This window comes from Pagrus pagrus (genome assembly GCF_965226575.1).
Source record: "Pagrus pagrus genome assembly, chromosome: 4".
Classification (NCBI taxonomy): Eukaryota; Metazoa; Chordata; class Actinopteri; order Spariformes; family Sparidae; genus Pagrus; species Pagrus pagrus.
The window spans coordinates 21,647,332-21,662,413 of NC_140188.1; the positions used below are offsets into that span (position 1 = coordinate 21,647,332).

The 15,082-nt window shown below is 40.9% G+C and overlaps 1 protein-coding gene across 1 annotated transcript in view; it reads left to right on the plus strand.

The window, feature by feature from the left end:
- The window catches only part of veph1 (ventricular zone expressed PH domain-containing 1), an 82,703-nt gene that overhangs the window by 34,639 nt on the left and 32,982 nt on the right, over positions 1–15,082 (plus strand). The window contains exons 5-8 of the mRNA XM_084351356.1: positions 3,895–4,058; positions 5,244–5,453; positions 12,742–12,962; positions 14,591–14,824. Coding sequence (XP_084207482.1) covers positions 3,895–4,058; positions 5,244–5,453; positions 12,742–12,962; positions 14,591–14,824 — 829 coding nt within the window. The remainder of the gene's footprint in view (positions 1–3,894; positions 4,059–5,243; positions 5,454–12,741; positions 12,963–14,590; positions 14,825–15,082) is intronic.

A 15,082-nucleotide genomic window follows, 5' to 3' on the forward strand; every position in this document is an offset into this window, starting at 1 on the left:
TTCATTAGTGTAAAATCACCTGAAACTAAGAATCATTATGGGGTTTTTTCGTGGCCACACCACCAGATGCTATTAAAGACTTGGCCTTTAAGATGTTCAAAAATGAAATATGCATGTGCAGTTATTAACTTTGATTTAGATGCACTGGTCCCAGCGCTGTTAGTGATACCTTCACGTTATGGTTTTGTCATTGCTGTGGGTTGTAATTGCTTCTTACCACAGCCATGTCCACAGTACAGCAAAGAAAATTATTTTTCTCATGACTCAGACTGTTTAAGTGTGCTCTAAGGGGCTTTATGGAAGTATTTTGCACAGACATTTTAATATATTTGGGACAAAGACAGAATAGCCAAAAGCTGTATTGAAGTCATTTTTTATTCAAAGTTATGTAAGTGTCTCTCCAGAATTGGTCATTATTTTTTTTGTGACTCACCTTGGGATTCTTATGTGACATTCGGGAAACAGCACAGCAAAGAAAGAAAGCCATCACATCCTCTCCTGCCTCTTCACATAAGCTTAACAATAGTTTAACAGATCAGTTATGTCTCTGTTTTCTTGGAAAAATATCCGAGGAGAAAAATGTGGCCTTTGTGCGCTACAGAACCAAAGGTCATTACAGGAGGTTTTATCGAGATTTGTAAGTCATGATGAGGAGTAGGCTGTATGCTGGAATGAAGATATGAAGGGCAGATAATGCAGCTGTAGGACGATACAGTGGAAGACAAATAAAGTGCTTTCACAAAATAAAACGTGGGTCAATTAGTAGATATTTAATCATCAAAAAGAGTACATCCAGTCCAGCCAGGCTGTATGTCACATGTACTCCGTGTGTGTTTAGATCAGCTCTATAAATCCTCCTCAGTGTGTTTCAGTACAGTCTCTCATCTCCTCCTACCTTTTAACATTCCTCTGAACAGGCCTGTAAATGCAGCAACCTTAACTTTACGGTTATTACAAGCTCTCTCTCTTTCTGTACATGTACCGCAACTGTCTCTTTTTATGGTGATTTGTGTCGTGTTTGATGTTGTACAGTACGATCTATGATTAAAGTAAGGCAAGAGGGACATAAAAATAACCACTGGTCATCTTCCAGATATTTATGTGCACTCTTCTTCTCCTCCTCCTACACAGAACAGAACAGTACAGAACAGTCAGTCCTCTCTGTTGATCAGTACCAGTCGTCTGTTCTAACAGTAGGCCTGTGGTTATAGTGATTTATAGCCGTGGACCATCTGATGTGTAAAAGGCTCCTGCTATAATATTTTATCAAATGTGACAAAAGTTCCCCATGTTATAGAACAGATGTTCATGCATACAATATATACTGTTAATGTGATAAAAACGGATACATATTGTAATTTTGTTTTAAGAAGTCGATGCAGAGGCAGGTATGTTGTTACCCAAATTGAAACTTTTGGATGAATTGCCATGAAATTTCGTACAAACATTCATGGTCCTCAGACGATGAACATCAGGGATTTTTGTTGATTCCCTGACTTTTCTTGTAGGTGTTACATTTGTGGTTTTGATTGAAATGCATTGACATTCATGCTCCCCTCGGGATTCATCTTTGATGATTGCTTTAAGGTTAACTCCACCAAAAAGTGTGTTTACAGGTCATTGGGAGTACTACTCCATACAGTATGTGAAGAAAGTAGTATAAATCCTTTTGTGGCACGCTTGTGTGGAAGCTCTGTGTGATCTGATAAATTGCCACCAGTGATGTCACTCAGTGGCTAAGTTGCATTGTGGGTAATGTAGGCACCAGTTTTTGAAAAGCAGTCAATTATAGCATTGCACTCCTAAAACACTGTTGGAGTCATTATGGATAGTTTAAAAACAAGTGATCAAAATTGATAAATCAGAACTAGAGATATCACCTTTTGTATTTTTCCGTTGGTGCCTACATTGCCCACAATGCAACTCAGCCACTGAGTGACATCACTGGAGGCAGTTTATCAGATTACGTGCAGCTTCCTCTGGAAGTAGTAGTACTTCCCAAGACCTGTAAACGCTCTGTTATGAGTTACTTTGCACCACCAACTAGTCCAAATATCACTTTTGGATGCCCACAAAACTATTGACATTGTTAAGAAAATTAGCAAATGTTTTTATGCTATGTTAAACAGAGATGATGAACGCAGTTGACGTTATACCTGCTATACGTCGGCATGTTGGCATTTCTTGTTGATACACTATATGGCAAGAATAAACATGTGATCAAATGGAGATTGAAAAAAACAGTAACTTCAACTAAATGGTTCTAATATAACAGAATAACCTTCATTAACATACCGACTTTTTCTCCCATAATCTGCTTCTGTTACCTCTTGCAGCACATGTCAGCAGTCCACCATGAATAAATAAAGTTTATCCAGTATAATCTAATTTAATCATCACATGGGACTCAATCTGAAACCTTCTATGTTGGAGCTGAAATGGGTTGATCTCACAGTGAAGCTGTTTGTTATATTACAAATGAAGCGTTGATTACTTCATCTATTAATCATCAGTTTATTTGTTTTATTTTTCTGACCTCATCAGACCATGTTCACTCAGTGTAACAACCTTTTTTGCAGATACTGTAAACTTAATAAAAGACTATCAGATTAAATCCACAACAATCAACACCACACAAAAAGTGTCCTTTGTGTTCGTGTGGTTAAACACTGAGTTTATAGTATTTTCTTAAACATGAAATGGACAATATCTTCTTGTCGTTGGTTCACTGTAGGACACAATAGCCATTGTTGGAAATCTTGAAATGTCAACAATAATGAAGCTACCATTTGGAAACAAGAGTCTTTGTTCTGAATTGTGAATGATTTAAAGATGTTGCATACGTGAGTCAGCGGCTGTTGGGTAATGCCGTGGGTTTTGTTGGACTGCGTGTTGATTCTACTCATGCGTCAGCGCTGACTTTCTTTTTTCCTGCATCAGCATCATTGAAGGAATATTGACACCAAATGGGGAAATTGATCTGAACACAGATGTTGCATCATGACTGGGGGTCATGTCTGCTTTCAATAACAATTGCAGGAAATACGCATAATGTTCAAGAACAGCTGCGCCACAAACAGCTAAAGGGAACATTCTGAGTTCTTCTCATAACTTCAATCAATTATTTTAGTGGTAATAAAATTGGTCGACCCTTGTGGATGCAGCAGTCTAACACAAGTCCTGCAATAAATTCTCCATCTGGCAAGTCTGAGATGCTGTTGAACTGTATTTATTATATAGAGTGTAGTTTACCCTGCTGACTGTATAAAATATGGATGGAGTTTCTGTTTTCAAGAAGAATCTGATTGTATAGTATAAGCTTATGACAAAATGACCCCACTTCTTACTTGATTTATTACCTCAGTAAACAGTTTCCTACGACTTTATGGTCTCAATTGCTAGTTTAAGTCTCCTTTAATAAAGCATGACGTTCATTTAGTAGATTATCATCCCATTTTGAGAAAAACAGATGATAAAGGAGGGTACAGCTTTCGGGTGTGGCTACCTTGTGATTGACAACTTGGCAACCAAGATGGCAATGGCCGTATTGCCAAACTCAAGGCTTCAAAACAGTAGCCCACAGACTATTGGGTGATGTAGGGTAAAGTTTATAATACATAGAGTAGAACGAATACATCAAAAGAATGGTCTTCCTTTGACAAGGGAGAAAGATTGGAAATTTGGGGGTTCATTTTGGGAAAATGTAATCTCTAATTTCACATATTTTTGCCATTGGTCACCACTGTTCACACTAAATACTGTTTTCTGACCCTTTTCAATACTAAAATGGTGGTTGCCAAGTTTGTATTTTACATTTGTTGATTTACAGTTTTGAATTTTTACTGCGTGGCTGACTACATATTGAAACCATCTCTGTCTCTCTCTGTCTGACAGGTAACCACATGCTGTTACGGGTGTTGCCCTCGGTCTACCCCAGACAACCAGACACCATCCACTGTCACCTGGGCAACCTCACTGCCATGATGTCACAGCTGGAGTCCCCGGAGCAACAGCACCTGATCAGACTCATTCAGATGGTGGCGGAGCAGCATCCACTTGTGAGTGTTCGGGTTGTTTTTATGTGAGAAATAAACACAGTGTACTGTGGGAAAATAAATCTATTCACTGTCCCATCCACAGACTGTTATTTTGTATAACCACATGAGCCTGAGTGAATTATCCCACTGCCACTTTCCCACAAATCTGAATGCAATTTATATTTCGTCACATATTTCAAAAACTTTTTGTTGGCATCTTAGTCAGTCTTGGATTAACTGTTTCAACAAGCGTAGAAACACCTAATTAAACAAAAAATATTCAAAATGATGAGGAGGGAGTAATAGTAGACAGTGTGGTAATCTGAAAATAAAAGCACCATCCAACTAAATCAGAACTGTGTCTCTGTGGCACAAGTTTATATTTAACTTGGCATAGGCTGACAATGTACAGCTTTGCTTTGACATCTCTGCCAATGAGTCGAGCTTAATCAGACATTTACCGTTCAAATTTGCTTCATCCTGTAACGATCTCATGACGAAATGATGAAAAATTACCCCGGAACGTAGCTAGAAGTGAGGAACTGGAGCACATCTCTCAGTAGGAATTCCCTTAATCCTGCATATTTTGGTGCGGAGCGGCTGATGTTCAACATGAGGGGAAAGTACCACATACCAACAAACAGAGCACATGCTGGTAAAACATGGATAGTTTCACTCACATGTGACTCACTGGAGCCACAAAACCAGCCATCTGGAGTTATTCTGATCTCCACCCCCCGCACAGACACACAAAATGTTTCTGTTGTGATTGTGGCTACATTCATCACAATAGTTAGATTCACTTACTGGAAGAGATGTGGTACTATTGAAAAGATTTAATGGAACTTTGAAATTGCATAACATCAGCATCTTCTCCCCGAGGACCAGATATTTTTTAAATTAACATGATTGTTCAGAACAAGTGACTCATAAAATAGCAGCAGGAGGGCCAGCGATGTTGGGCTTTGTTGGACTGATCCAGTCCAGTCTAGTCCGGTCCGGTCCGGTGTGACCAGCCCAGGTAATGAGGCGGAAGAGGGTCAAGCTTTTTTTTCTCATTAGTTACCAGTCGGTTTAGCTCACTCCAGGGTCACTCCTCTAACCTGCAGCCTTTGTTAAATAATCTATTTTAATGACTGGTTGGTTTGTTCTCAAAAATAAATAACTTTCTTTCCTCTCTACCTGTGTTTCTTCTCACCTGTACAGATGTTGAGCCCTCAGGTGCCCACACTAGTCAGTTACCTAGGAGACCAGTCCCTAACTGAGGCCCTGCTGGTCGCGCTGGTGGACGTGTCACAGGCCAGCCCTTCCTCACTGGTCAGCTTCCTGCCAGCGCTGAGGATTGTGGGACAACAGTGTCCTGCTCTCCTGGGTCACGTGGCCGAAATCCACGGTGCTGTGGGGATCATCAGTGAGGTACAGACACACACAAATTAATAAGTTTGTTTTCATCTGCAGCAGTGATGTGTAGTTGTTGCAGAAAGTGGAAGCGTGTATTTTAGTAATACTTCAAAAAAACTTAAATAAAATCACAACCAGTATTAAAGGGTTTTCTACAAAAAACAATTTTATAACTTTTTTCACTGATTTGGGTGAAACTGGAGACAATAAATACAGATTTATAGAGTTTCTGATGGCAGCTTTGCCACTAAAGTAACTGCTAACTGCTGCTAAATACATCTACCCTTAGCTCGGTTAGCTCAAACCCAAACCCACAAGTAATAACCTCTGTACTGTATTCCTTGGTGGCCTTCATCGTCTCGCAGGCTGTAGTGTTACTTCCTGGTCCCGGCCATCTTCACTTTCTTGAGACGGTCTTCGGACCGCGAGCTCCATGGCAGGTTGTGTAATGCACATTCAGCACTACTGGCTACTGTAAACGCCAATTAAACAAACAAGATATAACATTTAGATAAGTGAGCTTTAGAGGTGCTGGTGAATTTCCCCCTGGTTCCAGTCTTTGTGCTAAGCTAACTGTTGGTGCCAGCCTGTATTGACTTAATACACAGTAGAGTGATATCAGTCTTCTCATCTAACTGCAAGAATGCAAATTACTTCATTCCCAAAATGTCAAGCTATGCCCCTCAAGACAAACGTAATCGGTTATATAAAGTTTGAAGGAATTAACAAAAAAGTGGAATTCCTTGAAATCTGACTGAGTCTTACTTGAAGTATTTTGGCAAAAAAACAAACAAACAAACAAAACAGAAAATCATATGCAGTTGCTCTCTGTAGCAAAGTCAGTGTTGTGGTGTATTGGCTGTTCGTAGTAAACAGATAAACACATTCATGTAAAAATGGCATCGACTTGACATTATGATACTCCTTATGTCTGCTTGGCAGTAGGTATTCACACACACACACACACACACTGAAACATGCAGGAGTGATTATTTTAATGGGTATGGAGAATTTGGCTGCACTCTCACATGACTTGTTCTCTGTTGTCCTGCCAAGTGTAAAACACACACTCTCACACCGGACAGGCCGGGCAGATCCGGAGGTTGTGACTGCTGTCTGACACCAACATCAGTGTTCGTCTGTCCTAAACAAACACATGGCGGCTCTTCAGAGAGCTCTGTCTCTCTACAGCTGAATAGGGATGAAGAAACACAACAAACTGCTGTCTCAGTAGGGGGAGAAAAAAATGGAATATGAAGGAACAGTTAAGGAGCAGAAATGGAAAATCAGCTTCATCACAGAAGAGACAATCTCAACTGAACTGCAACCGAGATTGTCCAAATTTCCTGTCTAGTGTGTCTAAGTATTTGATTCAGCAGATTTCTATAAATACATCTGCTTAAACTATAACTAATGCTTCTAATAACATAGAGTTTTGGAAGACTTACAATATCAAAATTTGTTTTGGCTAAATTGGTCCCATTAGCCTCATTTTGGCCAACCTGTGGGTTAAACACTTGGCTGCCCTGCAGACTTGGCTGCTCGTTTGCCCCTAATAGCACTTCTTCATTGGAAAAATTGGTGTTTGAGCCATTACCTGACTGTGGACCCCCTCCCTGGAGACCCTCTTACAAAAACACTTGAGCTGCTGATTGCAAGTTAATTAGCCTAGCAACTGGAGCAAACTGCAAGGTGGCATCGCTGCTGACTGATGGGTTGGAAAGGAAAGGAATAATGTCACAAACGTGCACAAAGTGGAGGGTCAGTCATTAAGACTTGTTTTATCAGCTGCCTGACTTCTTTGGTCACGAATGCTAGCGTGCTAACATGCTAAACTATGGTGAAAATTGTAAAAACATACCTGCTAAACATCAGCATGTTAGCATTGTTATTGTGTGGATGCTAGCATGCTAATGTTAGCTTTTATCTGCCTTTTATTTCAGTGCAGCCTCACAGAGCTGCTAGCGCGGCTGTAGACTGTTTGGCCTTGATCAGACTGCCGGCTTTTCCAGATTGTATCCAGATTTATTTTGTTTTTAAGTCCAGAGCACAACAAAACCACATGAAATGCAGTTTTTGCAGATTGGATCTAAGCCACTTTTTGAGGTGGTTTGTAATATGATTCCAATCAGATTTAGACGTGTCTCTTAAATCTGAAATTGGATTTGAAAGTGTCTTTTGTTGTTTCAACTGGACTTGTGGGTCACTCCCCTCCAAACTTAATAGGGCCATGTTTGTGTACTTCTTTACTGATCTGGGCACAAATTGTGTAAATACCGGATTTAAATGTTGGTTTCACCCATGTGATCTCAGCAGGTTGAATAAAGGTTTGTGAGTCCCACACAAACAGTTTGCTCTGAGAAGCTTGAGTCACAGAGTGTGCAAAGTGCAGAGGTCCGTTTGGGACCTGCCTGACATATGGGTATGTAGTGCATGAGATAATTGTATGAACTTGTGTTGTGAAGACAAAGTGAGTAATACATGATTGTCCCTGCAACAGTGTGTAATGATAGGTAGGATGAAGTCACACGCTAGTCCGTGTGTAATGTGTGTGCATAGTGAAGACAGTGACAGCAGGACAGGGTGAGGGTTCCCACTGTTTTCCTCTGGGTCCATTTAAGGCAGTTTAACATCAATTTGGGGAAATTAACAAAAGGGGGAAATATGGCACGACTGTCTTCAGAAGATACACACACACACACACACACACACAGATAGAGACACACACATAGAGATCACGGAGCTGGAAACCATAATCAAGTTTTCTATTACTCCAGGGCAACCTTTCCTCCAAAAGCTCCCTTCCTCCTCAGTCTTTTTGTGGAAGAACCTGCCAACCCAGCTTCAGGACGAACACACACACACACACAAACACACACACACACACACACACACACACACACACACAGTTGGTCGGACCTCAGTGTCCTGTCTTTCTTCACATTGGAACCATTTGGAAAATAACCCATGTTTTTCTGGGAAATGCCTCCACCGAGGCCTCCTGGTGATGGCAGTGGAGAGTACCTCCTGTGGGTTTGTGTTCGTGCCCTACACACACACACACACACACACACGCGCGCGCACGCGCACACACACACACACACACACACACACAAACACTAGGATGCATTCGTACTTGATTGTGACAGGATTGCAAAATAGTCTCTCTGGCTCTCTTTACCTCCTAAAGGGAGTTAGTCTATATTGTGTTTTCTGGACTCGCTGCTTGTTAGATCAGCATATATCACCATGTTTATTAAAGTACTAGGAGAAAGAAGCCCCAATAATGCTGTCCAATCCAGCAGTCCTGTAGTAAATCCTAGCTTTGAGAACTAAAATAGTTTTTATTCGGTGTTGATGCTGCTCAGAAATGTGTTAATGTTATGGTTATTTTAAGGCTTTAGTTTGTGGTGACCTTGTGTTACATCTCGTTTTTCTTTCTTGAACGTTGTGCTCCTTTTCCTGTGTTGATTCCAGTGTCATAACAGGTCACTCAGTTTTTCTTTAAAACACTAATGTTATCAGCCAAAATGAAGGTTAGATGGTTGCACTGTTACTCTGTACCCTCTTTTTATTGAGTGATTTAATTTAATTTAATGTAATTGAATTGAATTTGATAAGTATTTTAGAAATGGAGCAGTGGTTCTCAACCCATGGTCATGGTCTGATTGTTAACCAGTATTTTGTGAAACACTGAATCGCTTTTAACCTCTTCTGGGCTATAAAACTTATTCAGAGAAGAAATTTAAGAAGGTAAGAATAACTCATAAAAATGTTTAAGCTTCGACAAGGGGTCGCAAGTTCGCTTTGTTTTTTGAGTGTCACGAGCCAAAAAGGTTGGAAAGTACTTGCACAGACACAGAACATGTTACGCAGTGTTTTTTTTCCAACCCGAAAATGGAGTATTACAAAAGTCCTTTTAGGCCGGTGTTGCCACTCGTCTGCCATCTTGGCAACAAGTTATTTGGGCCTAGTAAGACCAGGCCATCTAAATGAATGTGGAGAGAGAGCCAGAACTTATGATAACATTTGCATGAACAGAATCACCAGTCAAATCTGATTAAATTATCTCCCAAATTAGCTTTAAAACACTTTTTATCATCTCAGGTTATACTACTTCTACACATGCGCACGACACCAGCTTCTGTCACGGCTCGATCCACAGTGCAGTGACGTTAATGTTGACCTCATGACCTCACCTTTCTTAGTAACCCTGTGCATTCTTGTGATATCCTTATTTTCTATGATTTTCCTGCTTCAGCTGTGATAAAACAAATGATTGGCTTTTGGGGGGAAGGGGCAGGATATATGTCCTGCAACCTCCATCTCTGGCGTTAAGGACTTTTCTACTGAAAATCTTTCAAGTGGTTTCTCCTCTCCTACATCATCTTTAGTATTACTTTGGTAAAACCTCATACTGTACGGATGCTTTTGTTCAGAGGGAATACTTTCAGTCACTCTGCTGAAAGTCCTCACACTTCCTCTGTTCAGATTTCAAAGCTGAAATCATCTCTCCAGTGATATATAGCCTACTCATTTTCACAAATAATTAATGCGCTCTGGGAAGGAAAGCACACATTCATGCACACAGCAGTATCTCCATGGGGCTTGTTAGAGACCGGGGTTAGTGGTTATGTGCCAGACTGCAGCTCTGAAGGAAGCAGAGCGACCAGCGTGCTGCTGGACAATCAGGGGAAACTAAGAGAGCGAGCAGGTCGGTGAGCAGAGAGAGGATCTGGCCTTTCACTGGGCCGATACACTGTTTTCTTCTCTCGGAAGTTTTGACAGCACACAAACACATGTGCTACTTGGCTATCAGTGTTGTTGGAGATATGTTACCGGATTGATGGAGCTAACAGGCCAAAGATCCGTGTCTGTCCTGTTACTTTGGAGGAATATCTGTTACTCTGTTTGGAGAACGTTAACAGTCATAATTAAATACAAGAGTTCTTAGTCTTTCTTTAAACTTCCTGTTGTTGTCCTCTTTTTGCAGGGTTTTACAAAAGAATTTGGTCATGAGTTGAACCAGTGATGTGTTCATGGCATCAAATCGAGGCCAAGTGCCTTTTCCAGACAATTAAACATAATCTGTCATGTTTGATGATTAAGGAGGGCGTCATACGACCTGGCAGGCTTTTAATAGTTTTACTGTAAAATGTCTTATTAACAAACTGTATATGATGCAAGTTCTGCTCATGCTGTTGTTTTGTAGCGACTCCTTAAAAAGTGAAAAAACATCTCGACAATAAAAAGCCCCGACAGCCTTTGTACCTGCAGCCTGGACTCCAGGCACGCTCCTGTTTCTCGACCTCACAAACTCCTAAATACCTACTTGGCGTGTTGTAACAGTATAAAGTCGAGTTCTACCTTTTCTGGTAGTTTTAGCGTCCACGTATAAATTTGGCATCCTACAGAGAGTGCTTGTGAAACATGCCCAAACTGTGCAGTAAGCGCATTCTTCTCTCCTCGTTACAAGGTGTGCTCGAGCTCTGTAAACACAGGTTGGCTCTATCCGTCCGTCTTTCTGTCCCTCCATCAATCAATCATTTTGTCTCTCTCAGAAGAGGAGAGGGATGTTTTTAGTTGTTTTTTTCTTCCAGTCCAAGCAGTGAAAGGTTTTATAAGCATAGAGACTTCAGTTTTTGTTTTTTTTAAAATCCTGGTTTTGTTTCTGACCCACAGATGGGGGTTTTGTTTGCTTTGGTTCGGCTTTAAAACACAGCAAGAGAGCTGTTACTAAATCGTGTCACTTTAGTTCATCTGTTATCACAATGACTTAAGTGTTGACTGGTTTACGCCACTTTAAAATGTCTGTTTTTTGTTAAAGGTTAAATATGGGATTTTGAACAGCTATCCAAGGGAGCTGTGTCTGCATGTTGCGAATGGGTGCGTGATAGGGTTTGCTTTTTATTACCCTAATAATAATTGGTATTCTGGTATTTTGAAATCTTGGCCCTGTATTTACGTATTTACATGTTGTGTACATGAGTCATACATAGCCAAAGTTATGGATTTGGTCCAGCAGATGTTAAATAATAACTTCCTGATGCACACGTCTCATTCAAGGAGGAGTCTCGCTCTGAGATCTCGTGAGGTGTGTTGTTACAGTTGTTGCCCCAAATGAATTGTCAAAATTAGTTAAATATTCAGCCACGACTTTGGAGATACATTTCTGCTGCTTTTCTAGATAAACTCCTCTTTCCAACTCTGACTGATGTTTCCACCATCGTCTTCATGCAACAACTTACATCTTGCAGGATTTCAGAGTGAGACTTGTTTTTCTGGTCACAAAAGGGATCTTATTATTTAACAAAAAGGTCTCTCTCTGTAGATAAACTTGCAATGACAACCTCAGCCTGTGAGTAGCAAAAACAAGAACTTTTAGTGGATGTAACTTTCACTGTTGCAGTTGCCCCAAAGGCCACAGCAGCTGTGTTGACTGGCCCCATTTATTACAAGAACCTTAATATGAAGCATGACGGAAAAGTTATCATATTGCAGCTAAACAGTACGCTAAAGTAGGTTTCATCTGAGGTGATAAAATAGTCTTTGCATCAACAGATTGGTGATTCAATTGTGCAGTAATTTTGTGAGTTTTATGAGCAGTGTGTGTCCAGATGCTGCTCTCTTTCTGCTTTTCCTTTTTTCTTTATTTTACTTTGAGTTAACAAGGCCAACTTTTGTTTTGGTCTTAGATGCTGGTGATTTTTTTCTTGTGGTATTAAATGTTGTGTATAGAACATTAAACAATGGGTTAGGGTCCAAAGTCGGTAAGGATAAAACCTTGCAGTTTTAAATTGTGACTATATGATTTTGCATATCTCAGGAAAGGGTACTAATGAACCTTCCTTTGAGAATACAACAAATATGCATTACAGAGGGTTTAAGTATTATTTTGTCGAAGGTGAGCAGATTGTTTATGCTCTGGATACAGTTTACATAGAGAGCAGGCAGAGAATGATGAAATGTGTTATTACAAAGGCCCAATGGGGGAAGAAGTTTATAATTTCTCAGTTGCTGAGAGCCAACTGAAAAACTGATGTGTCAGAATAAATGAAATACACTCCTGATTCACCAAAACACATGCAGGGAATGAATCTTACAACACAACACTGGCCTCACTTTCAGTGAGTTTAAGAAACAAATTCCAACATTAGAAATAAACGTTAAACTGGATGCATTGTGTGCAGTAAAACAGCCCCGTCTTGTCTTTCTTTCTCTCCTTTCTTATTCCTCTGTTTAGTTCAGCGTGGATGCCAACACCAGATATCATTTTAACATCTCGCCTCTCTGTCGTCTCCAGGCTCATGCTCACAGCTCGTTGGTCTACCTGGTGTCCCTTCTGGGCAGCATGGAGCACAGCTTTCACCACACGCTGCTGCTGGAGATCAGAGCTCTGACCGATCGTTACCCGTCTATACTGGGAGGCTGCGGGAAAGACATCTACAGGATAAGCAACTCGTTCACTGCTATAGCCAGACTGCTGGGGAGGAGACTGGAGGAGAGCACGGCCATGCACTGCAGGTTAGAGACACATTTTGACATGTGTTTTGACATTTTTGCTTTATTTCCAAATTAAAAATTCTAGCATGCAACTCCCCATAAAATTACCCTTTGTCGTTTTTACATTTAAAACGTTTGGTGCTGATCTGACGGCAAAGGGAATCAGACTAGTATCTCATTTAGGACTACAGTAGTAACTTGATTTGTGATATTTAATTGATACTTCATGTTTTATCATTTCAAAGAACTTTAGTGCTGCAACAAGTTGAGACAGACAACTAGAGACTTTTGACTGAAAACAGCACCTTAAAGAAACCTTGAAAACCTAACCTGACTGACTTGATCCAGCATGATCGTCTGTAATCGACTGTTTTGCTTGTGGTTTTGTCGCTGGTTTGAAGTTGGAAATGGGCGATGTCACATTACTTGACCAATCAGGGTAATAGTTGTGCGGTTGTTTGCATGTGCTGCAAGGCTGCTTTCAGTCAAATGTAATCAATCGACACACAGTTTCCTGACTGTTCAGCTTTTAGTAAATAATGAGATGAGAATAACTGAGATTTTTCCCCCAAAACTTTGATTATTGCATATTTACTCTTTACTTTTTAATGCTTTGCAGAAATACAGAATGCCAGCATATTTTTAGTGGCTTTCAAGGGTGTTCATAAATGACAAAGGATAAAGTACTACAGTTGTAAACAAAATGATTGAGGTTTAATGAAATCAATATTGAGGAGTTTTGAAAGTTGCCCACATATCCAACTGATTTGTGGTACTAAAACCTTAAAAAATGTGGATTTGTAACAACATACTGTTGTTATTAACCCCCACTCTCTCAATTTCTCTGTCAATCTTTATGTCCAAGTCTGTCCTTCAATGACTTCTTTCATATAATTGCCATATTTACAGTAAATATAAGTCATGCAGTTCTTCAGAACGTAGTATGCAACGTGAGGACAGCATGTGCTTGTGTGTGTGCATATGTTTGCGTGTTGATGTGCATAAGTTGACTGGGATTCAATCTGGCTGCAGTGTGGGAATGACACGCACAGTTTTCTCCGAAATCAGAACATCGTGTGCAGGATTGGAGGCTTCCAGAGGCTTTGCTTGGGGTCTTCTGGAAGAAAGATAGAGGGAAGGAGGGATCGAGAGAGGCAGGGTGGTTTTAGCAGGGGGTGAGGACAGAAGAAAATCAACAATGGGGTAGTTTGAAGTCCTCTTTCAGCTACACAAGTAGACTGTTAATGAAGTTATGAAGGCCACTTGTGGAAAAAGAAGTATGGACAAATAAAGGGAGGGGGAGCGAAGGAGAGAGGGAATAATTAGTTTGAGTTAGGGAGAAAAAGAGAGGAGACAGGCACCATAGTGAGGGACAAAGAAAAACAAAGCCAGAGTGAGAAGGAGGGGGACACACGGGGCGAGAGACACAGAGATAGAGCCAGTAATTGTGAGAAAGTGAGAATTACAGGAAAGCTCGCCAGAAAGGGAGGGAGGGAGGGGGAGGCTACTGAAATCCATCCAAATATGTCTGTCCAGCTTCATTTCACGTGCCCAACACCTGCAATTCAACCCTTTGGCCTGTGTGTGTGTGTGTGTGTGTGTGTGTGTGTGTGTGTGTGTGTGTGTGTGTGTGTGTGTGTGTTTTACAGGGTGGCCGAGGCGTGCCCGCCGTCTCCCTGTGCATCTCATCCAGGAGGGGGAGGAGGAGTAGGGGGAGATGAAAGGTCAGAGCAGCGGCTGCAGGTGAAGATCCAGGCCTTTGAGGAGAAAATGGGGGAGGAGGGGGGAGAGGTGGAGGTGGAGGAAGACTCTCCTGCCCCCCAGCGACGCTACAGCCTGAGCCAAGCTGTCAGGGAGGAGAGGCGAGAGATGAGATTCAACAGGTCTGTTAATATGTGGCTTGTTGTATGACTCTGCTGAGTAAGACATTCTTTTTATGAAGGATCGACTGTTAGCACTGTCACTGTGGAGCCGGCTGGATTTGATTGATTTCCAGTGAAATTAGGAAAAGATGCTTCATTAGGAAGGTCTCACACACACAGCTGCTTCGTACAGTGAAATAGTTTGGAGTAAAGCAGCTGCGCTAATGATAAATCCTGAGCTCCATCAGAGCTGTCTGAAAAATATTTATTTCAGAAGAT